The following is a 27981-nucleotide window of genomic DNA, read 5'->3' as shown; positions in this document are numbered from 1 at the left end:
GCGGGGGCGGGGCGCCCGGCTCTCATCATGGCGGCGGCGGCGGCGGCGGCGGCGGCGGCGGCCGGTCTCCGCTTCTGGCTCTGGGCCGCCCTGCTTGTCCTTGCGGCCGCGGTCTACGAAGACCAAGTGGGCAAGTTCGACTGGTGCGTGCGTGTGGGTCACGTTCGGGAGCTGCGTGGCTATTTTCTCAGCGCCAGCCTCGCGCCTGCTGAGGGGAGGACGGGTCGCGGGCAGCGGGACCGGCCGCAGCACCTCTGGGGTCTCGCTGCGAAATGAACATGTGGGTCTCCGCGTTCAAGAGTTGAAAGAGGCGGGAGACGGCCGCAGGGGAGCGTTGGACGAAGCAGCGTCAGGGCCGCTTCTCAGCCCGTCTCCGCGGGCCTGACATTGAGGCGGGCTTGGGGTTCTGGCCCGAGGCCCGGTTTCCGTGCGGGTCAGGCTCGGGTCTTCCGGGGGGCGGGGCCCGTGGCCCCTCAGTGGACTCTCGCTTTTCCTCGACTTGGCAGCTCGGGTGCGTGAGCGGGGGCTCGGGTCTCCCTACGGGTCCTCAACCGAGCCCCTTGTCGGGTCATTCAGCCCCACCCGGCCCCGGGCTCAGGACGGGCCCTGCACGTCTCCCATCAGCTGGGAGGAGCCAGCTTGCTTGCTTTCTTTTCTTTTTATTTATTCATGAGAGACACAGAGAGAGAGGCAGAGACACAGGCAGAGGAAGCAGGCTCCACGCAGGGAGCCCGACGCGGGACTCGATCCCGGGATCCCGGGCCTCCGGGGTCACGCCCTGGGCCGAACGCAGGTGCTAAACCGCTGAGCCACCCGGGAGTCCCTGTAAAATGGTCTTATTAATAGTTCATCTTTACCTACAGTAGGGGTGAGAATGAATGAGATCATTAAGTTAGCACAGTGTCTGGCGCGTGGCGTACGATTAAGTATTACCTGTTATCAGGACTATTCAGGAAACAGTTAATTCTTCAGAGCCCAGCTCAGGTAGCTCCTCCTCTGTGAAGTGTTTTCTGTATCAGATACATTGACTCATGGTTTTGTTTTTTTTTTTTTTGTGTGTGTGTGTGTGTGTGTGTAGAGGTCAGTAGTTGTTTTGGGTGCTGTAGATGGAGAGGTAAGAAAGCACTCAGTCGGGGATCCCCGGGTGGATCAGCGGTTCAGCGCCTGCCTTCGACCCAGGGCGTGATCCTGGAGGCCCGGGATCGAGTCCTGCGTTGGGCTCCCTGCGTGGAGGCTGTTTCTCTCTCTGCCTGTGTCTCTGCCTCTCTCTCTCTCTCTGTCTCACGAATAAGTAAATAAAATCTAAAAAATATAAATAAATTCAGCCTAAGTCATATTTTTAATGATGTGGACAAATGCTCACAATGCAATGTATATATTGCGCATGTACAGCCTGTACATGTATGTAGTATGGTTTTAATTTAGAATAGTACAAACATGTCATTTACAGATAGAAAAATAAACAGAAGGAAGTACCCTAAAACATTAAAGAGTTTATGGTGGTGGTATGTTAGACATTTTAAATTTTTAAAAATGCTTTTATGTATTTTTCGTATTTTCTATAATGAGCAGGCATTGCTTTAGTTTGTCCCCCCTCCCCCCCCCCCCCCCCCCGCAGAGAAAGAGCATATGCGAAGGAAGGGCAAAGGGAGAGGGAGAAAGAATTGTAAGCAGGCTTCATGCTCAGATGACACAGGGCTGGATCTCATGACCCTGAGATCATGACCTGAGCCGAAATCAAGAGTTGGATGCTTAATTGATGGAGCCATCCCTGAGCCCTGAGCAGGCATTACTTTTACAGTCCGGATAAAAGATAACAATATTTTATTTTACTTATTTATTTTTAAAGATTTTATTTATTTGACAGCACACGCACAAGCAGGAGGAGTGGCAGGCAGAGGCAAAGGGGGAAGCAGACTCCCCACTGAGCAGGGAGCCTGACGTGGGTCTCTTGAGGCTCATGAGCCTGGGTCATGACTGACTGAGCCACCTGGGTGCCCCAGATAACAGTGTTTTGTTTTATTTTATCTATCTATCTATCTATCTATCTATTTATTTATTTATTTTTTTACTTATGATAGTCACAGAGAGAGAGAGGCAGAGACACAGGCAGAGGGAGAAGCAGGCTCCATGCACCGGGAGCCCGACGTGGGATTCAATCCCGGGTCTCCAGGATCGCACCCTGGGCCAAAGGCAGGCGCCAAACCGCTGCGCCACCCAGGGATCCCGATAACAGTGTTTTAAAAGAGAGCATGGTAATTAGAATCAGAAAGTCTTAGTGTTGTGTTCTATTTCTGACTATAGTTAGTTGACCCCAACAGACCTTAGTTTACTTATCTGTAAAATGAGAGTAATAACATTTGTCCTATGTATTTCCTAGAGCGTTCAATGGATATAGCGAGAATTAAGTACATGAAAATACAGGTAGAAACTGTTATGTCATATAAGCCTGTTTCTTTACTATCTGCTGAGTTGCTTCCTTTTTTTTTTTTAGACCAAACAACATAAGAGAAATTTAGTGTAACTGCCATGTGTGTTTAGTTTGCCAGAGATGAGAGTACTTTTCCTGTAGCAGCAATGTGCAAGTACCTCCCGTGGACTTGGTAGTGTGCCATGCAAAGCTAATTATATTCCCTTTATGCTTGAGAGGGGTGTTGAAAGGGATGGGAAATATTCCAAGGAAAGCATGAGTAATGAGTCAAATGGATCCTGAACATGGGGTGGGCTCGAAAAGGCTGAAGAGAACAGAAGCCTGACCCAGTTTGTGGAGTTTTGTTGGAAAATTCGCATGATTTTTTTCTCCAGGAGTCAGAATAGAAGGGCCAGTTGGATTGTATGCTTGTGGACAACAGACTTTGTGTCTCTTCCCTCGTGTAATGGGAGTGTCTGGTCCCGTTAATGAATACAGAGAGGACTGATGTTTGTTCCTGTAGGAGATTTAGACCTGGTGTTCTTTTGGGTGGCCCTTGAGATCAATATGTGCTTGCATTTAGAAGTAAGAGTTGGGGGCAGCCCGGGTGGTTCAGTGGTTGGCACCGCCTTCAGTCCAGGGCATGATCCTGGAGACCCGGGATCGAGTCTCATGTCAGGCTCCTGCATGGAGCCTGCTTCTCCCTCTCCTGTGTCTCTGCCCCTCTCTCTCTCTCTCTGTCTCTATGAATAAATAAATAAAATCTTTTTTTTTTTTTTTTTTAAAGAAGAGTTGTACTTCTTATCTGTGAGGGTCTATTCTCTCTTCTTGTTCTCTTGGTTTCTGACTCCATTGCCTAGAAATCTTACTTTTGATCAGATTTCCTCATTAACAGACATTCTTCACACGTCCTAAGATACCCATGATGGTGACCACCTCACGTGTTGGTGCAGTGGTCTCTTCACAAAACACTTTTTGCGCAGTGATGATTTTGACCATCACACTTCTTGTCCTCACTTCCTCAGGAGACAGCAGTATGTCGGGAAACTCAAGTTTGCCTCCTTGGAGTTTTCCCCTGGATCCAAGAAGTTGGTTGTGGCTACAGAGAAGAATGTGATTGCAGCATTAAATTCTCGGACTGGGGAGATCTGTGAGTGACCAGTGTGGGCCGTAGCTTGGGGTGGAGTGGCTGAGCCTCATGAATCCAGGATGGCCCATGGCCTGTGTAGGCTTCCTGGTTGCTTCCCAAGTTAGGGACAGATTGGCCGAAAGATGCATCTCTTACTGGATTCTGATTCTTTTTTTCAGTTGTGTTAGCGTTGAATATTAACTGTTTCCCTATAACGACTTTTTAGTTTATCCCCTTAGCCTGAGTTCTAAGAGTTCTTAAGATACTATTTCAAAAAATCCATTTTTCTCTTGCTACTTTTATGGATGTTTTTAGGCACTAAAATCATGGTGATATAATTTACAATCACTATTTTTCTTGTGCATCTTAAAGATCCTGTTATTTTGTCATGCATTTGTATGACAAATGGTGGGGTGGTGGGGGGGGTGGGAAGTGAGGAGACTTCAGATTGGGACAGGACTGGCTCCTCTCAAACCTTCCTCCTCTCAGTACCCAGTGAGTGTGAGGGGATCATTGTCAGTTAAGTGTAATCCTCCTCTCCCTTGAAATAAAATGAAGTAACCAAGGTGCAAAGACCTCTTTGGTTCTCTGCTACCTTTTTGCACGCCTCTCTCTAGTTAATGGTAATGTCTGACTCTCGTGTCTCTCAGTGTGGCGCCATGTTGACAAGGGCACAGCAGAAGGGGCAGTGGACGCTATGCTGCTCTACGGACAGGGTAAGCACAGTCCTGCTTGGTCTCTTTCGTGGTGTTGGTCCATCTCCCCATTCCTCAGTTCCTTCCTTCGTACGGGGTCTGCTAGTGAAAAAAAGGAGTGTTCCCAAAAGGTAAGGGACAGGTGTCATAAATAACTTCTATTTGCATCCATATATCAGAGGTGTGGCCACTGCTCACAGCCCATCAGAGGATAGTCTGATACCCCAACAGAGTACCAGTTGGGGAGATGACTTCACCATGAATTTTTCTCTTCCAGATGCAATCACTGTGTCCAATGGAGGCCGGATCATGCGTTCCTGGGAGACTAACATTGGGGGTCTGAACTGGGAGATTACCTTGGACAGTGGCAGGTAGAGGGCAAGAAGCTCTATTTTTTTTAACTTAAATTATTTTTTAAATTTTTTTAAAGATTATATGTATTTATTCATGACAGAGAGAGCCAGAAACAGGCAGAGGGAGAAGCAGGCTCCTTGTGGAGAGCCCGATGTGGGACTCGGTCCCAGGATCCTGGGATCACACCCTGAGCTAAAGGCAAATGCTCCACCACTGAGCCACCCAGGCATCCCAAAATTTTTTTATTTTTAAAGATTTTATTTATTTATTCATGAGACAGAGAGAGGCAGAGACATAGGCAGAGGGAAAAGCAGGCTCCCTGTGGGAGTCGAATGTGGGACTTGATCCCAGAGCTCTGGGAATTCACCCTGAGCCGAAGGCAGACACTCAACCACTGAGCCACCCAGGCGTCCCTGGAAGTTACATTTCAGGTAGCCGTGGTTTGAGGTTTTGCTGAAACACAGGTCTGCATGGACAGCAATTCAGGGTCTTTTGACTTTTTCCTCATAGGCCACTGAAGAACCAAATAACATCAAACACCCTGTGTCTTAATGATCTGAGGTCATGGAACATGTGGTTACTCTGCCAGTGTTTCTTGAGCACCGATTGGATGCAGAGCTCTGTGCTAGGTGCAGTGTTTATCCTTGCACTTGAATGATGCTCCTAACCTTACTGTGATATGAGAACTCTAATGTCCTAGATATAGGAATGTAATATAAGTCTTTCAATGTTTTAATTTTATATTGAGAGAATAGTTTGGGCAACTGTTACATCTTTCCTGGGATTGTTTCAATTTTGGGGTCATTTGCATTAGTGTATATATTTTCTGATAATAATTTATCTGATTAATATTTGGCACACCCCCAGCCAGTGGGAATGCACATGTGACTCTGAGAAGATTTCTGTTGTCAAGAAACACATTGTCAGCGGTGGGGAGGCAGGCACATAGCCTGTAATCTCAGTACGGGGTGACAGATGCCATGGTAGAGGGATGATCTACTTGCTGGGAAGTCCTTGGGGAAGGAGGTAACAAGACTGAGGAGGTTCACAGGGCTTCAGGGAAGCAGTACAGCCAAGTGGTTGAAAGGGCAGCCTCCCAAGTCAGCTAACCAGAAGCAGAGCCCATATTAGGATCCTGATGCATTTGACCCCAAGGCCTCTTTTCTTACCTACTAAGCTACAGTGGTAGTGTTCCAGATTGTCTCCTCTCATCTGAGACCCCGGAGGTGCTGGCAGTGCTCACCCCTGCACCTGTGCTCAGTTTCCAGGCACTTGGGCTGGTAGGTCTGCAGGAATCAGTGAGGTACATTGCCGTCCTGAAGAAGACCACTCTTGCCCTGCATCATCTCTCCAGCGGACACCTGAAGTGGGTGGAACACCTCCCCGAAAGGTAAGGCCACCTTCCCACCAGGTGGTGGCTGCCTCGTTCTGCTCTCCACAAGCTCCTGTTTCTGAGGGTTGTAACATTTATTCTGACTCAGGCTCGACTTGTGTTGGCCTCATGTGTCGTGTGTTGGGCTCACTAGATAGAAGCCTGCGCTCAAAGGGCGTGCTACTTCTGGCATTTCTTTGCAGTGAGTGGAAGATTCTCAAACTTGGCACTAGAGACAGTCCAGCAAGGGGAGTGGCTTATTCAATTATGGTCATAGCACTCTGGGCTTTTTGATTTCTAATTCAAGTCAGACTGAGCCTTTCATTCATGTTATGAATCAGAACAACTGAAGAAGAGCTCAAGGGAAGAACTGAGCAAGGTTTGAGATGGTTACCGGAGGTCCTAGTCATGGAAAGCATTAAAGCTCTGAAGGATCAGGAGGGAGGAAAGAAAGGAAAAGATTTGCTTAGACCTGTGGCTATTTTCAGGGCATGAAACTCAAATTTGCATGTGGCCAAATGCCTGGCACCTGGGAGCAAAGCAGGCCCAGTAGGAATTGCTGGCAGCTGCAGTGTGTCTGACTTACCTCCAGGGGGCAGCCTTACTCAGCCGATTGACGCCCTATAGGAATTGCCTAGCGGTGCTTCTACTTTTTAAGAGCCAGGAGTCTGGTTTTTACATGTAAAGTCAGCTCTAAATTTTTTTTTTTTTTTAGTTTTAAATGTTGATGGCTGTTTTACTTATTTACTTTTAGTTTTTAAAGATTTTATTTATTTATTCATGAGAGAGACAGAGGCAGAAGCAGGCTTCATGCAGGGAGCCTGATGGCTGTTTTGAAAGAACCAAACCAAACAAAACCTACTTAGGGACTGCTAGTTTGTGATCTGTGGGCAGGGACCTGGCTGATTTTAGAGGACCTGGGAGTGGGCCTGTCCTGCCGCTGAAGCTGTTGCTCCTTGCTTTTTCTTCCCTTAGTGACAGCATCCATTACCAGATGATGTATTCCTACGGTTCTGGGGTGGTGTGGGCCCTTGGAGTTGTTCCCTTCAGCCACGTGAACATTGTCAAGTTTAATGTGGAAGATGGAGAGATTGTTCAGCAGGTATGGATGGCCAGGCATCTGGCTTGAGGAGCCTTGTTGATTGTGGAGGGGGATATATGGAGCCCTTCTTTGCATTGGGGTCCAGGGAACTTGGCTGGGCAGATGCAGAAGCCATTCATGGTCCCTGATTCTGGTCAGTTGGAGGCTGCTTTCTCCTCATCAGGTGTTGGTTTAAAGCCCTCACATTTCATGCATGGTGCTTTCCTGGGAGGGCTGGAAAATTATGTAGGTGTTTGCACTGCCTGTGAGTTTCTTAGAAGGTAATACTGTGGAAGTAGTGATAGAGAACCACATATGATAAGTACAGTAGAGAAATGCTTATCTGAAGTGTCAGGTCTTAAAAATGACCTGGTATATTTTTCCAGTGAAAAGAAAATCTTAAAAAAAAAATTCTGATTTTTCCATCTTTGGAGCTCTTGAGAAGTTGGGAGGGATGGGAAGAAGTCCTTTGGAACCAGCCATGAAGAGAACGCTCAAGCTTAGGCCCTGGTGGTGACCTTGCTGATGAACAGAGAGGAAAATGTAGAAATTCTCACAAATGTTCGCTATCTTTTTTGTAGGTCAGGGTGTCAACCCCCTGGCTTCAGAGTCTTACTGGAGCCTGTGGTGTGGTGGATGAGGCTGTCCTGGTGTGCCCTGACCCAAGCTCACGGTCCCTCCAGACCTTGGCCCTGGAGACAGAATGGGAGTTGAGGCAGATACCACTGCAGGTGAGAGGTGCTGCTCCCTGGCCTGTGGCCTTGCCTTTGCTGCTTAGGAAAGTCTTTCTTCCACTGACACTGCTTCCTTCCTGAGCCTTGGCAGTTGGAAGAAAGTCAGGCCTCTGGCTGAACTCATGTAAAGGGAAATAGGTAGGCCACTCTTCTCTTTAGGGAACTTGAATGGCCACTCTTCTAGAACCATATGGCTTGGCCTCGTTACTCTCACCAGGAAAATGAGGTAGAGGCCTGGGATTGATCGGTGGATCAAGTGACTTGCCTGCTTTTAGTCCTAATCCTCTTCCTTCTTGCCTTTCAGTCTCTGGACTTAGAATTTGCAAGTGGATTCCAACCCCGGGTCCTTCCCACACAGCCCAACCCAGTGGATCCTTCTCGGGCCCAGTTCTTCCTGCAGTTGTCCCCAAGCCACTATGCTCTGCTGCACTACCGTCACGGAGCCCTGAGTCTGCTCAAAAACTTCCCACAGGTAAGTTCAGGCTGTATGGGGCTAGGATTCAGGAGGATCTAGCCAAGCCATGATACTAGTAAGTCCTGCTTGTGAATCTGTAGATGTTTGCTCTGGATCCAGACATCTCTGTGTGTGGTGTGAGAGGGGTTAGCATTAGAGCAGAAATGGAACACTTTTTCTTCTGAGAATTAACGAAGGCTCTTCCTCTGAGTCCATAGGAGAGTGGGAGTAATTCAAGCTTCCCTATAGATACCAAGAAAAGCATGAGACTTAGGGTTGGCCTCTACCTGTGTTGCGGGTAGGGGAAGGGCCTGTTTTCAGCTGTGGAGGCACCAGGGGCCTCCCTCTGTTCTCAGGTGTCCTGGTTGCCATGCTCCAAAGTCAGGAGCACTTTCAGCTCCAAGGCCAAGGGACCTCCCTAGGGAGATGCTCCTTTGTAAGGCCGCTGGCTGGTATAGGCCCCATTTAGGAACTGACACTGCTTTATTCCCAGGCTGCGCTGGTGAGCTTTGCCACCACTGGAGAGAAGACGGTGGCTGCAGTGGTGACCTGTCGCAGCGAAGTGGTGAGTGTCGAGAGTAACGGTCAGCACTGGAGGGTGTTCCTTCCTTATGTCTATCGGGAGCCTTGAGAACCAAAAGTCGGGGCAGTTTGAACCCAGGGGGCAGGAAGCTGTTGAGAAGTAAGTTCTCAGTTGCTCTATAGTGCTTTCAGCACACCCCCTTGTCCTCAGGAACAGGAACCTAATATTGCAACCCTACTTTCATCCGCAGCTGTTAAGCTATGTAGACTCATGAGCAGTAGTGAGGAGTGACGTCTTCTCCTGGGTGCTGAGATGACTTGGAAAAGACAGCTTAATTTCAGGGACTGGGGAGTGACCCCTTGGCTAAGTTTTCTCTTCCATCTTTTTCTTTTCCCTAGCAGAAGCCTAGCAGTTCTGAAGATGGTTCACTGGGGAGCTTTGCAGAGAAGCCCAGTCCCCAGGTACGGTGTGGCATTGGGCACTATGGACCCTGGATGCCAGGGTCCAGGAAGGCTGGAGCAGGTCTCCCAGAGCTTTCAGCCTCAGATGGCGTTTGCTGCAGTCTATGAATCATGTTTGTCTGGATCCTTTGTAATTGGGAAATTGGATGTAGGATCCCTAGAGTCTGCTCTCAAGCACTTTTTCCTCTCGCTCTGTTTGCGCATGTCCTCTGGGGCCCTGGCTGGTATTGCTGAGTGGTGATCTGTGCAGTTGCACTGCAGCAGGACACAGGACCCTGGGTGGGACACTTTCTGCTGTGTCTTCCAGCTCCTGAGTTCCTTTCTTTTTTTCTTTCTTTTTTTGGAAGATATTTATTTGATGGAGAGAGCACCAGCAGGCAGAGTGGCAGGCAGAGGGAGAGTGAGAAGCAGGCTCTGAGCGGGGAGCCCGTTGCAGGGCTCAGTCCCAGGACCCTGGGATCATGACCCGAGCCGAAGGCAGATGCTTAACTGACTGAGCCACCCAGGCCCCCCTCTCCTGAGCTCTTCTGAAGAGCTTTGTGATTTCCTTGCTGGGGTCTTACCTCTGTAGGGGAGGTCAGCTGCTCTGTACTGACTTCCTTCTGACACAAGTACAGTGGTCCTGTTTGCTTACTCAGATACCTTATTTCTGCCTTTGTTTTTTCCTTTTGTTTTTCTTTGCATTTCTTTCTTGACCTGGCCCTTCATTAGGGTAGTTAACCCCAATTCCTGAACTACTTTTGTGGGACTTGGCTTTAGGGGATCTCTCTAGTTGACCTGTGCTGTCTATACCTATAGGACTCATTGACTTGCTTCAACCAGACCTACACCATTAATCTCTACTTAGTGGAGACAGGTCGGCGGTTGCTCGACACCTCCATTACCTTCAGTTTGGAACAGAACGGCACTCGGCCAGAGCGGGTGAGTCAAAGGCTTTGTCTTTGGGCTCTGGCCCGTGGGCTTCCGAGAGTGGGTGTCCCTCCCTTCCCTCAGGGCCAGGTCACAATTCTTGGGTCCTGTGTTTGGGCTCTCTGGACATGAGTTCAGTCTCTCTGAACAGCTGACCTGTCAGAAGTCCTCACAATTAGTAGTAGAGGCAGGTATCATTTGTGCAAAGTGGTGAGCGTGCCAGGCACTGTGCCGAACTACTTACTGATACACTAATTGATTTAGCTTTCTCACCAGTCTTGCGAAGTGCTTACTACTGCCCTCATTTTAAAATTAAACTTGTGCCTTGTGAATTCCAGGACCCTGTCCAGAGTCACGGAGCTAGTAAGTTGTCACCAGTGCCCCAGCCTGCATTTTTGGTCGTCGTCTTATATGGCCTCCATGCACAGTTAGGGTGTTCTTCAGCTTCCCTGGGCTGTGGCTTCCCCATCTCCAAAATGGAAGCTCTGATCTTGGCCTTCTGCTCACTTTGTGGGGAGTGATTGGAGCATATGGAATGACACAGTGCCTGAGAGGCAGTCCGGTTCCTCCTCTGAGAGGTCTGGGCTGCAGCCTAGTGGCGCTGTGCTGGCTCTGACAAGTTCTTGTTATCTCATTGAGGTCTAGGCAGTAAGCCATGTTGCTTGTATGGTGAATAACTTCGTGTGCTGAGCCTTTAACAACTTCTGATACCTTGAATCTGGGGGTCTGGTGCTCAGAGACATTTGGGTTGTGGCTGACTGCAGTGGTTGGGACTTTGCTTACAGCTCTACATCCAGGTGTTCTTGAAGAAGGACGACTCTGTGGGCTACCGGGCCTTGGTACAGACAGAGGATCACCTGCTCCTCTTCCTGCAGCAGCTGGGTGAGCAGACCTCATCCAGCCCGTTTTTTTAAGGCCTGCCCAGATTCTAGTCAGACTATATTTTTGGGGCCGTGGACTGGTTTCTGGGAAAGATTCCAGGGGAGTGTGGCCTGAATATTTTTTAGAGCCATATGTCATCTGTTTTTGAATAATCTCTTAGCATTCCAGGGTGGGATCTGGAACTTCCCTTGGGCTGTTAAATTCCGCCCCCTGCTGTGGCTGCTTCTCTGCCTGACATGAGAGCTGCTGGAATCCCTGAGCCACATAGAAGAGCCTTTGGGCTATGGGGGAGGCAGGCTTGGGTTTCATAACCAGGGTTTCTGTAGCAGGGAAGGTGGTGCTGTGGGGCCGGGAGGAGTCGCTGGCGGAGGTGGTATGCCTGGAGATGGTGGATCTGCCCCTGACCGGTGCACAGGCTGAGCTGGAAGGAGAATTTGGCAAGAAGGCAGGTATGCACGGGGGACTCTGGGACAGCATAGTGGTTGGAGGGGCTGCTCCAAGAATGAGTCTGGTAGTTAGACGACAGGAGATGCTGGCTCACGGCATCCCCGGCTTTCTGCAGTCATTTTGCCAGTGTGTGTGGAACTAGCTCTGTGACCAGATTCCAGTGCATACATGGCCACGTGGTTTAGGTAACGGTTCTTCTCTCTGAAAGGAGCCACTTGGAAACCCTTCTATGGGAAGATCCTGAGGAAAGAGTCTTAACTTAGTAGAGTAGTAACTACCATTGTCTCAGTACCTCAGATCTGCCAGGCACTGTATCATACTTTGTCCCCCAGGCACCAGCCACCTCTTTCTGGAGAGGTGTAACTGGGTTGACGGGGTTGTTGTGGTAATCTGCGGTGTCCTCTGGTGCTGGCTGGTCCCAGGCCCCAGAATGGACTTGGTTCATTCCACTCTGGTCAGTCCTGCCTCCTGCCTCTCCCTCCCATCCCTCATTCTGCAGCCGTAGTTACTGAGGGCCTACTCTGGGCCAGGCACCTTGGTAGGCATTGTGGGTTTTCTTGAGCCGAGGATTAATTTGACTTTACTATTTATTTCTGCTGCCCGGATCCAGCAATTCAAGGTAAAATCTGCTTCCTGCTGCCTTGTTGCTCATTGCCTGCCCACGTGGCTAGCTTTTGGTTAATTCTTTGTTTTTCCTGACCTGCATCAATGAGGTACATAACTGTGTGTGCATGGACTGCTGTTCCTGTGACTTGTCCTGTTTGCCTCTCACTTCCTTGAGCTGAGGTTGCTGGAAAGTAGCATCCGCAAGGGCACCACTCTTTAGTGAGCACTCACCAGGTACCCTGCATGGCATGAAGTCCTGTGTGTAGGTCATGTGGTCTTTGGACTATTTACTAGTTTACAGATGAGGAACCAGAGGCCAGAAGTTATGTACATTTCCTAGGTCACCCAGCTAGTGAGTAGTAGAGCTAGGATTTTAATCCAGGCTGCCAGACGCCAGAGACCATCTCTTTACTCATGCTACCTTGCTCTGGTGGCCACACTTACCCTGTGGGGAAGACTTGAGGGTGGCACCCTCATTGACAGGGTCAGGGGTGAACGATTGCCCAGGGGGGTTGGTGGCAAGTAGGTCTGTTGGGTGTAGGTTCAATAGTGAACAGGGTGGGGGTAGAGCAGTGGGTAATGGAAATTCCTGTCCATGGCACACTTACCTCTGCATCCTGCGCTCCCACATTCTCCCCTCTTCTGGCTTTCTCGTGGCACCCAGAAGCCTTCCTCTGGCCATTCTGGATGCGGGCTGTGGTGGAGACATGCTCAGCATGGCCACGTCCTGCATGGCTGATCCCTGACCTCCTGGTCTCCTTTTCCAAGATTCCAGGAGGTGAGAGAACTGCGAGCCAGGAAGATAGGTTTTGGAAGTTCCTGCATGGCTATACCTGAATGTGAGATTGGTAGCTTCAGATAAGGACTGCCCTTTGGGCTTGCTCCTTCATGTGTGGATGACTTGAGTATTCCAGGGGAGCAGGAGAGATCCCCCATGAGGAAAAGCTTCTTGCTGGAAATACCTGGTCTGATGAGGGGTGAGCCTCAGCTGTGTTACCTTTTCCTTGACACCAGACGGCTTACTGGGGATGTTCCTGAAACGCCTCTCGTCACAGCTCATCCTGCTGCAGGCGTGGACTTCTCACCTCTGGAAGATGTTTTATGATGCTCGGAAGCCCCGCAGTCAGATTAAGAATGAGATCAACATTGACACCCTAGCCAGAGATGAATTTAATCTCCAGAAGATGATGGTGATGGTGACAGCCTCGGGCAAGGTGAGGTAGAGGGTTTTTAAGCCCCCAGTAGCAAACGTTCTGAGGTTCTGTGAGTGGGAAGCAAAAAAGCCTTTGGTAGACACTGGTTCTAATTTCCAAGGATGGAATCAGTTCTTCAGTTTGTCTTTCTAGTAGTGAGTCAGTTATTTGTTTATCTTGCAGCTTTTTGGCATTGAGAGCAGTTCTGGCACCATCCTGTGGAAACAGTATCTCCCCAATGTCAAGCCAGACTCCTCCTTTAAACTGATGGTCCAGAGGACTACTGCCCATTTCCCCCACCCCCCGCAGTGCACCCTCCTGGTAAAGGACAAGGTGAGGCTGTCCTCAGGTTTGAGCCAAAGTGGGGGTGGCTTTTTAGTGTTGTGTAAGTTGAATTTCTCCTGGGCCTTTGGAATTCTGGGAGAGCTAGGGACAAGTGTTGAGGGGTTAGAGCTCTGTTTGTTCCAGCTGTTTGTCTAAGTGGAGGAAGCGCCAAGGACCGATGGGGGTTGACTCTGGAGGGGGTGTGATGTCACCAGACCTGGGATGAGCCAGCCCTCCTTCCCAGCTGAGCAGCTGCTTTCTCTTGAGACAAGGGAGAGCAGGATGCAAAGCTATTTGTTTCTGCCTCCTGGAATTCGCTGGATTTTAGCGGATTCATTCAGGTGTCATTAGAAAGGGGCACTTTCTTGGCTTGGTAGTCCCTGCTGGAATGGCTGCCCGGGGTTCCCGAATCCGTACTTGACCATTGTGTTTGTTCCTCAGCATGTGCGGTACTTGCTTAGCTTCAGAGCCAGGGACTGTTTAACTGTTCACCTTCTGACACGTACATTAGCCTTGAGGATGGTTCGCCTTTAGGCGAAACTTTATTTTGCACAAATAGGGAATCCATACAGAGGAGTCTAGAGAATCCGTCAGAGTTGAGCTGAAGTCCCAGCAATCGGGGACTATTTACCTTTAGCATTTGCATTCTTTTCCTGTTGGTGGGGTCTGACAGTTTGCTTGCCCATTTCAGGACACGGGCATGAGTTCTCTGTATGTCTTCAATCCCATCTTTGGGAAGTGGAGTCAGGTGGCTCCCCCAGTGCTGAAGCGCCCCATCTTGCAGTCTTTGCTTCTCCCCATCATGGATCAAGACTATGCCAAGGTGCTGCTGTTGATCGACGACGAGTATAAGGTAGGAGACTTCAGAGTGGCTGGAGAACCTCTGGTGGGTTGGGTGGGAGGAAGGTGGTCCCGAGGCAGCTGGTGGCCAGAGCTGGAGCTCTGTGCGGTCAGCCCATGTGTGGGCCTGAAGGGCATCTCTGCACCACCCGATGGCACTTCTGCACTTGTGAAAACTCAGGCTCTTAGCAAAATTAGATTTAAGCCTATTTGGGTTCAGTGGACTTTAATTCTTTTCAGATGGACTGTTTGGTTCTTAAGGCTTTTTGATGGTGAACAGTGATGAATCTTGAGAAACTGTGCACAGAGCATGCTTTAGCTTTAACTCTTTCCTTGGGCTATCTGGGATCTTCAAGGTCACAGCGTTCCCAGCCACTCGGAATGTCTTGAGACAGCTACATGAGCTCGCCCCTTCCATCTTCTTCTATTTGGTGGATGCAGAACAGGGACGGCTGTGTGGATACCGACTTCGAAAGGTAGGGAAAGCACCTCCTGGTGGGACCTTTCAGGGGAGGGGTATAAGTGTTTCCTGGATATTGGCTCAGAAGTGGATTATGTTCATTTATTGTAAATATGGGTCAGCGTAGTCCTGATGTCTGATTCATAGTCCTTTCCATGTTGACCAGCTGCTGCCTGGTAGGCAAGGTTCTAGGTGCTGTGAAAAGAGCAGTGCCCAGTAGATGAAGTCTCTGCCCCCTTGGAGTTATGTGTTTTTTTTTGTTGTTGTTTATTTGTTTTTACAATTTATTTAATTTAGAGAGAGCGCGCGTGAGTGGTGGGAAGGGCAGAGGGAGAGGGAGGAGGAGAGCACACTTGAACAGACTCCTTGCTGAGCAGGGAACCCGACGTGGGGCTTGATCCCAGGATCCTGGGACCATGACCTGAGCTGAAATAAAGGGCGGGCCGCTTAACTGGCTGAGCCTCCCAGCTGCTCCTGCTCTCCCCATGAGTTTTTGTTTGTTTGTTTTTTGTTTTTGTTGTTTTTTTCCCCCATGAGTTTTTATCTTGTGTTCCTTTCCTCTAGCAAAGGGAAGGGATGTTGTTGTTTGTTCTAGAGAGGTTGGGAGGTAGGAATGGGGCTTGAGTAATGGCTTGTACTTCTGTATGAAGATGATAGTATTGACCACTCTGGATAGAACGTGTGCTTTGAATCTTATTTTTAGGATTGGGATTTGCTCTAATGCTGGCGTACTCGAGTCCAGCGCTAGCAAACCGTGATAGACACTGGCTCTGAGGGCCAGCCCTGAGCTCACAGGAGGCTGGCCTTGACCTCATTAGCTGAGCATGTACTCACGAAAGGCCCTCCACCCTGTCCCGCTGGGTGTTTTGAGAGGCAATACAACATAGAGCTTAAGAGCTCGGCTCCAGCTGCCCAAGTGTGAAGCCAAGCTCTATCACTTACTTACTTTGTGACATTGGGCCCGTGACTTCTTGGGCCCTGTTTTCTCATCTATAAAATAAGATGAGAGAGGACCTACTCTAAGTTTGCTGTGAGGAGACAGGGAGTTAATGTGTGCAAATCACAGGAAGCAATGCCTGGCACATGGTAAATGCCATCTAAGTTTTAGAGGCTGTTGTCTTAAAAATGCAGTGACCTTTCTTGACATTTTGTAACAGTTGACCTTTCCAGAAACAGCATGGGAAATAGTCTCCCCAGAAAACATTCTTTACCGTTGTGCATAAAAACATTGCCCCTTCCAAGTTGTTAAAAAGGGGGACCTTGAGGGACACCTGGGTGGCTCAGTGGTTGAGCCTCTGCCCTTCAGCTCAAGAGGTGTGATCCTGGGATCCGGGATTGAGTCCCCCCGTCACAAGTCCCCCCCTGCTTCTCCCTCTGCCTGTGTCTCTGCCTCTCTCTCTCTTTGTGTCTCTCATGAATAAGTAATCTTTTTTTTTTTTTTAATTTTTTTTATTTATTTATGATAGTCACAGAGAGAGAGAGAGAGAGAGAGGCAGAGACACAGGCAGAGGGAGAAGCAGGCTCCATGCACCGGGAGCCTGATGTGGGATTCGATCCCGGGTCTCCAGGATCGCGCCCCGGGCCAAAGGCAGGCGCCAAACCGCTGCGCCACCCAGGGATCCCTGAATAAGTAATCTTTAAAAGAAGGGGAGGTGTACCTTGAAAGAGATGTACTTTGTGGATAGAGGAGAGCAAGTCTGTCAGTGTCATGATGGGTGGAATCCTGAGGAAATGGGAAGAAACAGTGGCCAAGGGAAGGCAAAGTACACAAAGCTTATGTGGGAAATAAGCCAAGTGCAGTCTTGGGTCTTTGACCTCCAAGTGCATTTACTGGGGCCTTCCTCCCTGGGAATGCTTTAGGAAATCCTAATGGTTTCACAGGAGCCCATAGCAAGGAAGCCTAATTTGCTCTTAATAACATTTTTATTAAAAAAAAATTTCAGTAATGCATGAATATATTCTCACTGTAAAAATTAAATGTAGGACATAAACAGACTTCTTCAGCCCCGCACTCAGCTGCCTCCTGCAGATGAAACATATGTAAGTGGTTGGCCATGCATCTTTTTTTGTTAAGATTTATTTATTTGAGGGAGTAGGGGGAGAGAGAAAGCGTGCACGTGTGAGTAGGGAAGGGGTTAGAGGCAGAGGGAGAGTCCACAAGCAGACCCTTTGCTGAGTGCAGAGCACAACACAGAGGGCCAGGGGATATTTCAGGACCCCAAGATCATGACCCCAGCTGAAACCAAGAGAGTCAGCCACTTAACCGACTGAGCCACCCAGGCGCCCCTTCCCCCGGCCTTTCTGTGTTTTTACAGATACAGAGTAACAGTGATATGGACTATAATACATATGGGGTTTATATTTAGGTTTTCTTACTGAAACAGAATTGACCTGTATTTTTTAATGTAAAATTTGTTCCTTTTACGTAATGTATTTTTTCATTATTTTGTTAAGTCCATTTTTTAGAACATTGAGAAAATGCAAAATCATGAGGTTATGGTTCGCTTCTTGAATGCACTGTGTACGTGGCACTCAGATCAGGAAGCAGCATGGCACCAGGGCCCTTTCCAGTCACCCCTCCCCTTCCTCCCAAGGCTTCATGTATACATAGTTTGGATGGATAATTATTTAACTATAGGGCGCCTGGGTGATGCAGTCAGTTAAGTGTCCAACTCCTGGTTTCGGCTCAGGTCATCATGATCTCATGGTTGTGAGAGTGAGCCCCGTATTGGGCTCTGTGCTCAGTGGGGAGTCTGCTGGAGATTCTTTCTCCCTCACCCTCTGCGCCTCCAGCTCATGCTCGCTTGCCTGCTCTCTCACTAGTGCTCTTTCTCTCTCAAATAAATAAATAAATAAATCTTTATCTTTTTATTTTCAAAAGATTTATTTATTTATTCATGACAGACACAGAGAGAGAGAGAAGCAGAGACAGAGCAGAGAGAGAAGCAGACTCCATGTGGGGAGCCTGATGTGGAACTCGATCCCGGAACTCCAGGATCTTGCCCTGGGCTGAAGGCAGCCTCTCAACTGCCGAGCCACCCAGGCATCCCAATAAATAAATCTTTAAAAAAATAATATATTTAACTGTAAAGGTTTGTGAATTGGTTTTCTTGACCATAGAGAGCATTTCCTGTAATGTTTTGTTTGTTTCTTTAAAAAGAAAAAGATTTTATTTATTTATCTATCCATGAAAGGAACAGAGAGAGAGGCAGAGACACAGGCAGAGGCAGGAGCAGGCTCCATGCAGGGAGCCTGATGTGGGACTTGATCCCGGGACTCCAGGATCATGCCCTGAGCTGAAGGCAGATGCTCAACTGCTGAGCCACCCAGGTGTCCTTCCTGTAATGTTTCAGTGTCCCCGCTAGCTTAGCAATTTATTGCTGGATTCAGATACAGGAATCATAGTTATTATTAATAAGTGGTAAACTTTTCTTGGATAGTTCATACTCAGATAAACAGTGGGATACCACTGAACATTCCTTTTCTTTCTTACTAGCTTCAGTATCTTGCCTCAACAAACTAAGAGTTCCATAACTTCTGTACAAACTAGACCCTTTTTTGCTGTTTTCCTAGGAGCTCTGATTTCTGTTTCTTTTGGTACAAAGGCCCCAAATAAAGGTGTGTGGGATATATAACTGTCATGGGTCTGAGTGTACCCACCAGATTATAAGTGCTGGCTTTCTTGCCCTTGCCCTAGGATCTTAGCACTGAGCTGAGTTGGGAGCTGACTATTCCCCCAGAAGTCCAGCGCATTGTCAAGGTGAAGGGGAAGCGCAGCAGTGAGCACGTTCATTCCCAGGGCCGAGTGATGGGGGACCGCAGTGTGCTCTATAAGGTATGGTTCTGTAGTTCCAGGGTCGAGAAGGGCAAGGGTTTGGATTCTGGCTCTAGGATTTGGTAGATACTTGATCTTGAGTGAGTCATTTCATTCCTTTGAGCCTTAATTTATCATCTATGAGATGAGCATAACATCTCCTCCTAGGGTCATTGTGATGATCACGTAGATGCTCGTGCATAAGGTAGTACCTGGCATATGGCTGCTACCCAGTACATTAGCTCTTGTTTTTATTGATAGTGCTGATAGAACTTTCTGGAGTTAAGCCTTAGTTAATCCATTAGAAACTCCATCTCTGTGATCCAACACTAGTTAGTGGCAAGGGAAGGGAGACAGAGCTAGTGGGTTGCAAAACTGCTGGGAGAGAAGGCAGTCCTTGTAATGCATGGTCATTAATTATATTAATTATACGCTCTGCAGAGCATGGATTGAGTTGGAGGAGGATGTGTGTTGGAACAGGGTAGCATGTCCAAGGTAGCTGATGGGGAAGCTGCTTCACTGGGCGTGGGGCAGCACTGCAGGGTGTAAGCCAGCTGGACTGTCCAGGTACAGACTTGGCTCCACCGCACGCTAGCTGCTCATCATGGCTAATTTTCATATGTTTCCTGAATGTGTATTTTTTTTTTTAAGATTTTATTTAGGGATCCCTGGGTGGCGCAGCGGTTTGGCGCCTGCCTTTGGCCCGGGCCGCGATCCTGGAGACCCGGGATCGAATCCCATGTCTGGCTCCCCGCATGGAGCCTGCTTCTCCCTCTGCTGTGTCTCTGCCTCTCTGTCTCTCTCTGTGTGACTATCATGAATAAATAAATAAAATCTTAAAAAAAAAAAGATTTATTTATTCATGAGAGACAGAGAGAGGCAGAGACACAGGCAGAGGGAGAAGCAGGCTCCATGCAAGGAGCCCGACATGGTACTTGATCCCAGGTCTCCAGGATCATGCCCTGGGCCGAAGGTGGCGCTAAATCGCTGAGCCACCCAGGCTGTCCCTGAATGTGTATTCTTAAGAATATAATGGAGTTAAGAGCACCTACATCGTATGATCGTTTTTGAAGATTAACAACAACATGTAACATGGTTAGAACAGTGCCAGCCGTGTAGTTAACGTTATTAGCACTCTTGATTTGAAATCTTTATTGATGGATGCCTTCCATATGGCTGCAATTTGACTTATTCAGAAAGGCCAAAATAACATGAATTCTAAAGTACATTTGATTTGTACTACAAAAAGTGTGTTCATTATGTAAATTTACCTTTATGAGTTAAAATTTACTAGAGTACTTGTATTCTTCTACATTGAAAAAAATAGTAGCCAGAGTAGGGTTTTTTGGATTTGTACACATCACACAAATTTTTTAGTTTTTTTCAGGAAGCTTCCTTCTGTTTTGGCCTAATTTTAGATTTACAGGAAAGCTGCAAAGATGCTACATTGAATTGGCATGTACACCTTACTTGGCTTTCCCTAGGGACTGTGGTGCATCTGTCTGAACTAAGAAACCAGCATCAGTACAAGACTGTTAACTACAGACTTTCTTGGGGTTTCACTGGTTTTCCCATGAAGGTCCCTTTCTGCCACAGGCCCAATCCCAGGCCTCATGCCCCATGGAGTTGCCATGTTTCTCTAAGTCTCCTCCGGCCTGTTTAGTCTTTCATGATTTTGATAGATTTGAAGAGTACTAGACAGGTGTTTTGTAGACAATTTTGGTTTTGTCTGATGTTTTTCTCATGGTTAGACTGTGGTTGGGGGTTTAGTTGGAATACCACAAAGGGAAGTTGAACTTTTTTTGTAGGAGTGGGGGCTTGCTAGCGGGATGTCAGGTACTCTTTTAGACCCTGGGGATATATCAGTGAACAAAATAGACAAAATTGAGGCTGTTAATATATTCAGGAGCATATCAGAGAGAGGATTAGTTCTACAGAAGAACAAAGCCAAGAAAAGGGGAGTGGGAAGCTGGGATTGGAAGGGGGTGGAATTTAAAATAGGGAGGTTAAGGAGGGTCTCACTGACATAGTGAAACCTTAATGAAGGAGGAAGGATAGTGCATAACATAGAGGAACAGGCTTCTGGACAGGAAGGCTGGAGTGGACCTGGTGTGTTCTAGAAACAGCCGGGGGCGGGGGGGCAATATGACTGGAATGGGGTGAGTGAGGAGAGTCCAGGCTGCTGGGGTTGGAGGGTGGCGGGGCATATCACGGCCACCACTCTCGCCTTGATGTTGAATGAGTTGGAGTGCCAATGGGAAGTTGGGAGCACAGATGTGACATAAGTGACTAAGGTTAAGGGCTCACTCAGCTTGCTGGGTCAAGATCAGAAGACCAAGGGAGACAGCAGGCTGACCTGGGGGACAGCAGGCTGACCTGCTCTTGCAGTAAGCCAGATGACGTGGTGGCTTGACCTGGGTTGGGGGGGATGGGGGGACCAGAGTCCAGGTGCTTCCGAAGGTAGAATCAGTAGGATATGCTGATAGGTGGGATGTTTGGGGAGCAAGAAGGGAGTCAAGGAGTTGGAGGTTTCGGATCTCCACCCTGATACATTGGGGAGGCCTGCAGGGAGCAGGCTTTAGGCACGGGCAGGACAGGAGTTCCCTTTGGGGCGTGTCAGGTTTGAGGTAGAACATTTAAGAAGAGATACTGAGACGTCAGCCTGGAATTTGGAACAGTGCAGCGTGGGTACGTGACCTTGGCCATTGGCAGCACCCCTGAGTGGCCTGACCATGAGAGCCAGTGTAGATGATGTCCAGGAGACTGGGGAGATGAGGAGCCTGCAGAACAGACTGAGAAGGAGGGGCCAGTGGGGTGGAGGAAAACTGGGGAACACATGTCCCGGATGCCAGGTGGAGAAAGTATTTTGAGAAGGGGTGATCATGTGTGTCACTTTGTACTAGCAGGTCAGGTGAGACGAGGATGGAGACTCGTCCATTGGTTTAGGGTAGGGAGGGTACTGGTGCAAAGAACTAGCATTGCCGGAGCAGTGGCTTAGGTCAGTGAGTGGGCAGACCGGATTGTATCTTTAGTTAACCATTTACTGTGTCTGTGGCGTGAGCAAGCTGCTTAACTACCTGAAGCCTTTCCTCACCTATTACATGTGGATGACGGTAGCTCCATTCCCAGGTTTGTGGGATTCAGTGAGGTGATGTAGGCAGAGCACCTGACTTGGCACATGGCACCGAGTACAGTGACGACGGACACCGATAGAAAGCTCTTGTGGTCAGGAAGCCCAATTCCTCCACCGGGCAGGTGGGCTCCAGGTCTGCCTCTCCACCCAGGGCTTACAGCACAGCAGAGCTTGTGATTGGCCATTGTGGCTCTGAAGGAACTCTTCCCTCCTCCTCCCTAGAGCCTGAACCCCAACCTGCTGGCCGTCGTGACAGAGAGCACAGACGTACACCATGAGCGCACCTTCATTGGCATCTTCCTCGTGGATGGTGTCACTGGGCGCATCATCCATTCCTCCGTGCAGAGGAAGGCCAAGGGCCCCGTCCACATCGTGCACTCAGAGAACTGGGTGGTGGTAAGGAGCGGCAGGTGGACGGGTGGGAGTTGCAGGGATGCGACCCAGCCAAGGCTGTGTGGCTGGTCTCCTGCGGTCTCGAATACTTTCACTGCCTCTTGTTCCAGAAATTGGTGCTGCTTTCTATTTCTGTTGGATCTAGACCCCTGGATGGCAGCTGAGGTGCTGGTTAGGGGGCTAGGCTCAGGAGCTAGATGGCTCTGGGCTGGTGGCAGCCCTTCCTTGTCCCGCCGGTGTGACCTTGAAGGGTTATTGAACTCTGTGTTGTGTAACTTAGGAGAGTGTCCTCTGGTCTGACTTGGAACAAGTACCCAGACCCTAGCTGGTAATTTCTCCAACTCCTAAGTATCTTGAGAATCCTTTGTCTTATGGTAAAGTTTGGGTAAAGCTAGAGAAAACTACCCTGAGAGTTAGTAAACTTAGTAGCAACAAGGTGGTGCTGGGTGGTTTCTTTCCTTCCTGCCTTCTTGTGGAATACCCCTTTTGAGCTGAACTTGGCAGCTCAGTCCCCAGATGCCACCCCTCCTCTCTGCAGTACCAGTACTGGAATACCAAGGCCCGGCGCAACGAGTTCACTGCGCTAGAGCTCTACGAGGGCACCGAGCAGTACAATGCCACGGCCTTCAGCTCCCTGGACCGCCCCCAGCTGCCCCAGGTCCTCCAGCAGTCCTATATCTTCCCCTCCTCCATCAGTGCCATGGAAGCCACCATCACCGAGCGTGGCATCACCAGCCGGCACCTGCTTAGTGAGTAACAGGGGAAGGGTCTCTGGGGTGATGGTTTCCTCCGTGTGCCACGCCCAGGACAGAGCTGGAGGCACGCTGCATGCTGCCGGCACAACCCTGTTTGACCACTAGGGGACATTAGTGAGGAGGGCTTTGTATCAGTAGGCAGAGTTCCTTAGTCCAGCTTTGCCACTGTAAGTGACCCACTTTTTTGGATTTGAAACTCTATTTTAAATTTCTGTGATAATGGTATTTTTGTTGTGACTAGTCCTGGTTTGGATCACTGTGAACACTGACTTCTGTTGACTTGTTTCTGTGCAGTTGGGCTACCTTCTGGAGCAATCCTTTCCCTTCCTAAAGCCTTGCTGGATCCCCGCCGTCCTGAGATCCCAACAGAACAAAGCAGGTGAGATGCTTGCAGGTAGTGCTGAAGGCCCCCACCCTAAGGAGTGTGGCCTGTTGGTTATGTTTGGTCCTCAGCCTGCTGCGTGCTGCCTTGCTATGCGGGGGGCTCGGGCTGTAGCAGGAAACAATCGGACGAAAACCTCTGCCCTCATGGAGCTAGCTTAACATGCTGGTGAGGGGATGAGACGGACACTGAATAAGATAGGCAAGGGAAATAATACTGTGTTAGGTACTTGTAAAGGCTACTGAGAAAAAATTAAGAGGGGACCAGGGCTATGGAGGGTTGGGAGGGGTGGTACGAGGGGTTGTAACTTGAGAGAGTGGCCTGGAAACGCCCCTCTGGGAAGGTGACTGAAGACTGGAGGTGGTCAGAAGCCAACCTTTGGCTGTCTGAGAGCAGACTTCCCAGGCAGGGGAGAGCTGTGCCCATGCACCGAGACCATGGCTGGTGTGCCAGAGGCAGGGAGGAGGCCATGCTGGCTACAGCTATTGCTGGGGGTGGGGGACGTGAGGAGATGGGCTTAGGGAGCTAATGGAGCTGGGTCATGTGGGGAAGCCAGTAGCTTGTGACCGTTGGCATTCAGTTTTGTATTGCCAGCCATCATCTATCTGGTACTTTCTCACTTTTGTTCTGAATTCTGTTCACTTAGGGGTGTGGGGAACTGAGCAGTGTCACGGGAGAGCAGATCTGCGTTTGCACAGGAGGCAAGGGGGAGTGCAGTGTGGAGAGCGGGGCAGCTGAAGCTGGGCAAGCATGTGGGGTGAGGCCGGGGTTTTCCAAGGAGCATGGACCAGGGGTGGGAATTGTCCTAGAGGCTCCACGTGTGGGTTTTAGAGTGGCCCTGACTTCCTCCTCTAGTGTGAAATACTGGCTGGCTGTTACTAGATGTAGAACAAGGTAGGAGTACAGATCTCACTCTCCACACAGGTTTTTCTTTTGTAGCCCTTTCTAACATGAAGCTGCTAAATTTTTAACTACGTGATGCAAGGAGACTTTGAAGGAAAATTTGAGGCTAGACATGTGGCCTCAAAGCCTCCCGGGACTGAGAAAGGGCAGCCAGGAGATCTCCTTGCAGCAGTTCTGAAGGCTGGTCCTGGCTGATGTCTTACAGAGAGGAGAACCTAATCCCATATTCCCCAGACGTGCAGATACATGCAGAGCGATTCATTAACTACAACCAGACGGTTTCTCGAATGCGAGGTATCTACACAGCTCCCTCAGGCCTGGAGTCCACTTGTTTGGTGAGTAGAACTCACAGCCATCCTGAGTGGCAGCCGCTCTTTGCTTCACCCTGGGGAAACAGCTGAGGATTCCATTTCCTTTCTGACCAGAGTTTGAGGTTGTGGTAGACCACTGGCCACCTCTCTCACGTATTTCTCGTTCTGTCTGCCTTCCAGGTTGTGGCCTATGGTTTGGACATTTACCAAACTCGAGTCTACCCATCCAAGCAGTTTGATGTCTTGAAGGATGACTATGACTATGTGCTGATCAGCAGTGTCCTCTTTGGCCTGGTCTTTGCCACCATGATCACTAAGAGACTGGCACAGGTGAAACTCCTGAATCGGGCCTGGCGGTAAAGACACGGGACCCACTGCCAGAGAGCTGAGGGCAGTAAGGGCCAGACGAGAAGCTCCAGCTGCAGAGTGAAGGGCTGGGGGAGGACGTGTGCTGGGTGCTCATCTCAGCCGAGTCGTGGGGAAGATGGGCACTCGTGGAGACTCCTTTCAGGACATGTCTGCTGCAGCATCAGGGGTGGATGGAGGCTGAACTCATTCTCTCAGGCGGGAATCTCAGAGCATCTCGGCGGACTTGCCCTCAGAGTCTGAAGGACATCGCCCTGTTTCCTTCCTCTGCCCATCTGCGAATGGTTTTTCTTTACTAAGTCCCCCAACAGATCATTCTCTTTTGTGAGGCTCACGTCACATGATTTTGGTTCACCTTTTCTGTTTCCCAGGCTCATCTAGAAGTCCTTCTGACTGTTTCCTTGCCTCATGCTTCAGTCAGGAGGGAACTCTTCTTGATAACTCCACCTCATAGGTGCTTTTACTGTTTTATATTGGGGAGAAAGAAGATCTATGCTTATTTGAGGCTCAAAGATGGATCCAGCATCTCATGGATTCTCTCCTAGGATTTGAAGAATCTATATATGGTGTCAAAATTCACTTGAAGCCCCTAGTTTGGAGTCTCTCATTATTTTGGGCCACCCAGTCCTTGGTGCAGTTTATCAAAAGTTAGGTGTGTCACAGTGTCCTGTTCTGCTGGTCATTGCCCATGCTTTGCACGTAAGGTGTGTCCGAGCCAAGGCCGCCTTAATACTACTGAATTGCCTGAACCTGCAAGAGATTGCAAGGGAAGAGAGACTCTACCTGTTTCTTGGTACCTCCTAACCTTTCATTGTACCCCCAGGCTGGTCTAGTCCTCTTCTGACCTAGTTAGAGACAGGTATCCTGTTTAAGAACATTATTTATTTTTTACTTTTAGATACAAATTAATGAGTGCATCACCAGATCTCTCCTAAAGTGAGTAGATTTTAAACATTACTGCTGTAACCTTTGCAGCTTTAAAAAAGGGGAGAGGGGACCGGGGTTATGAAACAGGCACATTGTGGAGGGAGCATTGCTGATTGGCTGGGCTGACATCTCTGCCACAAATGGAAAAAGTCCTAAAGGCTTCCTTTATGCACCTTGGGGAATTATGGAGTTTTTCCTGTGGAGGATTAAATGTGCAGAGGAGACCATCTCTAGCCTGTGGGGAGGAGCAGTTCCCTCAGATGTGTGAATAAAGTGGATGATGAAGGGCATGAATGTCTGACCTTTTTTGTGATGTGGGACTCTGAGACAACTTCTGCATTAGAGGGAACCAGAAGCTGTGTATTTTAGTAGGGAAACATGCCAATTTAATCATCTAGGAGTTGTGTTATTATTACTTTTAAAGATTTTATTTATTTGAGGGCGGGGGTAGGGGCAGAGGGAGAGGGACAAGCAAGCCCCCTGCTGAGTAGGGGAGCCCGCCTCGGGTTTTGATCCCAGGACCCTGTCATGACCTGAGGCAAAGGCCGACACTTAACTGACTGAGTCACCCAGGCATCCCAAGAATTGTGTTATTTAAAAACAAAACTTGAACTCTTTTTGCCGTTATATATGCTGCTGGTTAATAATGCCAGAGGAAGGAAGAAAAATGAGAATCATTTTACTTGAGTAATAAAATTGTCAAATTGATTTTAATGAGTGAATGAACATCTAAGTATCTCCAGAAAAAACAGGCATCTCTTCATCCAGACTCAAAGCACAAGTTTGTTTAAAGTGTCCTGGGAGAAGGGAATACATACAAGTTAAAATAATCCCACCCTGGTTTTGAGAAAGCCTGGCTGGAATCTCAACTGTCCTAAAGAATGTGCAAACTGCATCATTAGCTGCCTACCATGTCTTGCTGCCTGCTGTTTGCACAGCACCCCAATCTGCTAGATGCTAGTTTTTACTTACCTACCTATAGGCCAGAATCCGAAAGAACAAGCTAAGTGGAGGGAAGCTGTGTGCCTTTCTGTAAAATGCCCTGTATTTTGGCTTTCATCATTACCATTTTACCAAAAATCCTCTCAAAGCAGGTGTTTGAGAGAGCTAAGGCTAATGGCAGGGTCCTGTGTCCGTCCCGTATCATTCCTTTGCCTCTCGTCTTAAGGCCACACTTGGTTCTGACTAGCTTGGCTCAGCCTCTGCCTGTGGCTTTTGACCCTGTTGCCTGCCAGTGCTCTGATCGGCTTTCTTGTCTTCCTAATTTTCTGTGCATCCCCCTTGAGCCATCTGTTTCACCCCATCTTCATTAATTATGTTCATTTGGAGCCCCCTGCAATGTTTCACTTGAATTAAGTTCTTCAGTATTTTTTATGTCCTGATTTTTTTTATTTTTTAATTAGTTTGGGCAATATTCAAGATCTTTTGGTGCAGAACTTTTTTAAGATTCTATTTATTCATGAGAGAGAGAGAGAGAGAGAGGCAGAGAGGCAGAGACACAGGCAGAGGGAGAAGCAGGCTCCATGCAGGGAGCCCGATGAGGGACTCAGTCCCGGGACCACAGGATCATACCCCAAGCCAAAGGCAGACGCTCAACCACTGAGCCACCCAGGGATCTCCTTGGTGCAGAATTTTGCAGCTAAATAGTATTTAGTGATTCTCAGTCCCTGTGGGGAATAATGGATAACAGTCTGTAGCTTTTGTTATAATTTTCCCTACCCTTTGACTCTGCAATCAATTATGGGGGGGTGCTTATGAATTAAATACAGAGTTGGTTAAAACATTCAAGGTCAGTAAGAACTTAAAAAAAATTTTTTTTAAAAAAAAAAAAAAAAAAAAAAATTTTTTTTGATAGATGAGGGGTACCTGGTGGGCTCAGCTGGAGGAGCATACAACTCTTAGATCTTGGGGTTGTGACTTCGAGCCATATAGTGGGTGTAGAGATTACTTAAATAAAACTTTAAAAAGAAATTAAAAAAAATTTTATAAGGGACATTATTCTCTTGGGATGGGGTTAAATAGTAATGTATTATGCCCCATCCTCCTCTCTCTTAAAATTGTGATTTACTGATTTAATAACACTTTTGGAAGAGTGACATCTGTTCCCCTACCCCCAGCAAAAA

General features: G+C 48.5%; 1 protein-coding gene across 3 annotated transcripts; it reads left to right on the top strand.

Moving 5' to 3' along the window:
- Window positions 1-22: 22 nt before the first annotated feature.
- EMC1 (ER membrane protein complex subunit 1) lies at window positions 23-26148 on the top strand. Of its 3 annotated transcripts, none has more exons than XM_055332776.1 (23): window positions 23-143; window positions 3436-3560; window positions 4190-4255; window positions 4512-4605; window positions 5850-5978; window positions 6936-7062; window positions 7623-7772; window positions 8080-8247; window positions 8723-8794; window positions 9154-9213; window positions 10012-10134; window positions 10908-11004; window positions 11331-11453; window positions 13072-13271; window positions 13434-13583; window positions 14266-14427; window positions 14771-14890; window positions 18572-18709; window positions 22044-22217; window positions 22753-22963; window positions 23264-23348; window positions 24460-24589; window positions 24746-26148. In XM_055332776.1, the coding sequence occupies exons 1-23, from the start codon at window positions 28-30 to the stop codon at window positions 24923-24925; spliced, it is 3000 nt and encodes a 999-aa protein (XP_055188751.1). In that variant the 5' UTR covers window positions 23-27; the 3' UTR covers window positions 24926-26148. The 3 variants fall into 3 exon arrangements, with proteins under 3 accessions (XP_055188751.1, XP_055188752.1, XP_055188749.1); XM_055332777.1 differs by having other exon boundaries at window positions 9151-9213; window positions 11334-11453; XM_055332774.1 differs by having other exon boundaries at window positions 9151-9213.
- Window positions 26149-27981: the final 1833 nt, after the last annotated feature.

The sequence above is a fragment of the Nyctereutes procyonoides genome, unplaced genomic scaffold, assembly GCF_905146905.1.
Source record: "Nyctereutes procyonoides isolate TBG_1078 unplaced genomic scaffold, NYPRO_anot_genome, whole genome shotgun sequence".
Classification (NCBI taxonomy): domain Eukaryota; kingdom Metazoa; phylum Chordata; class Mammalia; order Carnivora; family Canidae; genus Nyctereutes; species Nyctereutes procyonoides.
This window is presented reverse-complemented; position numbering and strand designations above follow the sequence as displayed.

Coding starts and splice junctions, on each gene's coding strand:
- EMC1 (XM_055332774.1), top strand. CDS start 28: ATGGCGGCGGCGGCGGCGGCGGCGGCGGCGGCGGCCGGTCTCCGCTTC. Junction 9,214..10,011: donor CAGAGAAGCCCAGTCCCCAG/GTACGGTGTGGC, acceptor CTATACCTATAG/GACTCATTGACTTGCTTCAA. Junction 22,218..22,752: donor ACTCAGAGAACTGGGTGGTG/GTAAGGAGCGGC, acceptor TCCTCTCTGCAG/TACCAGTACTGGAATACCAA.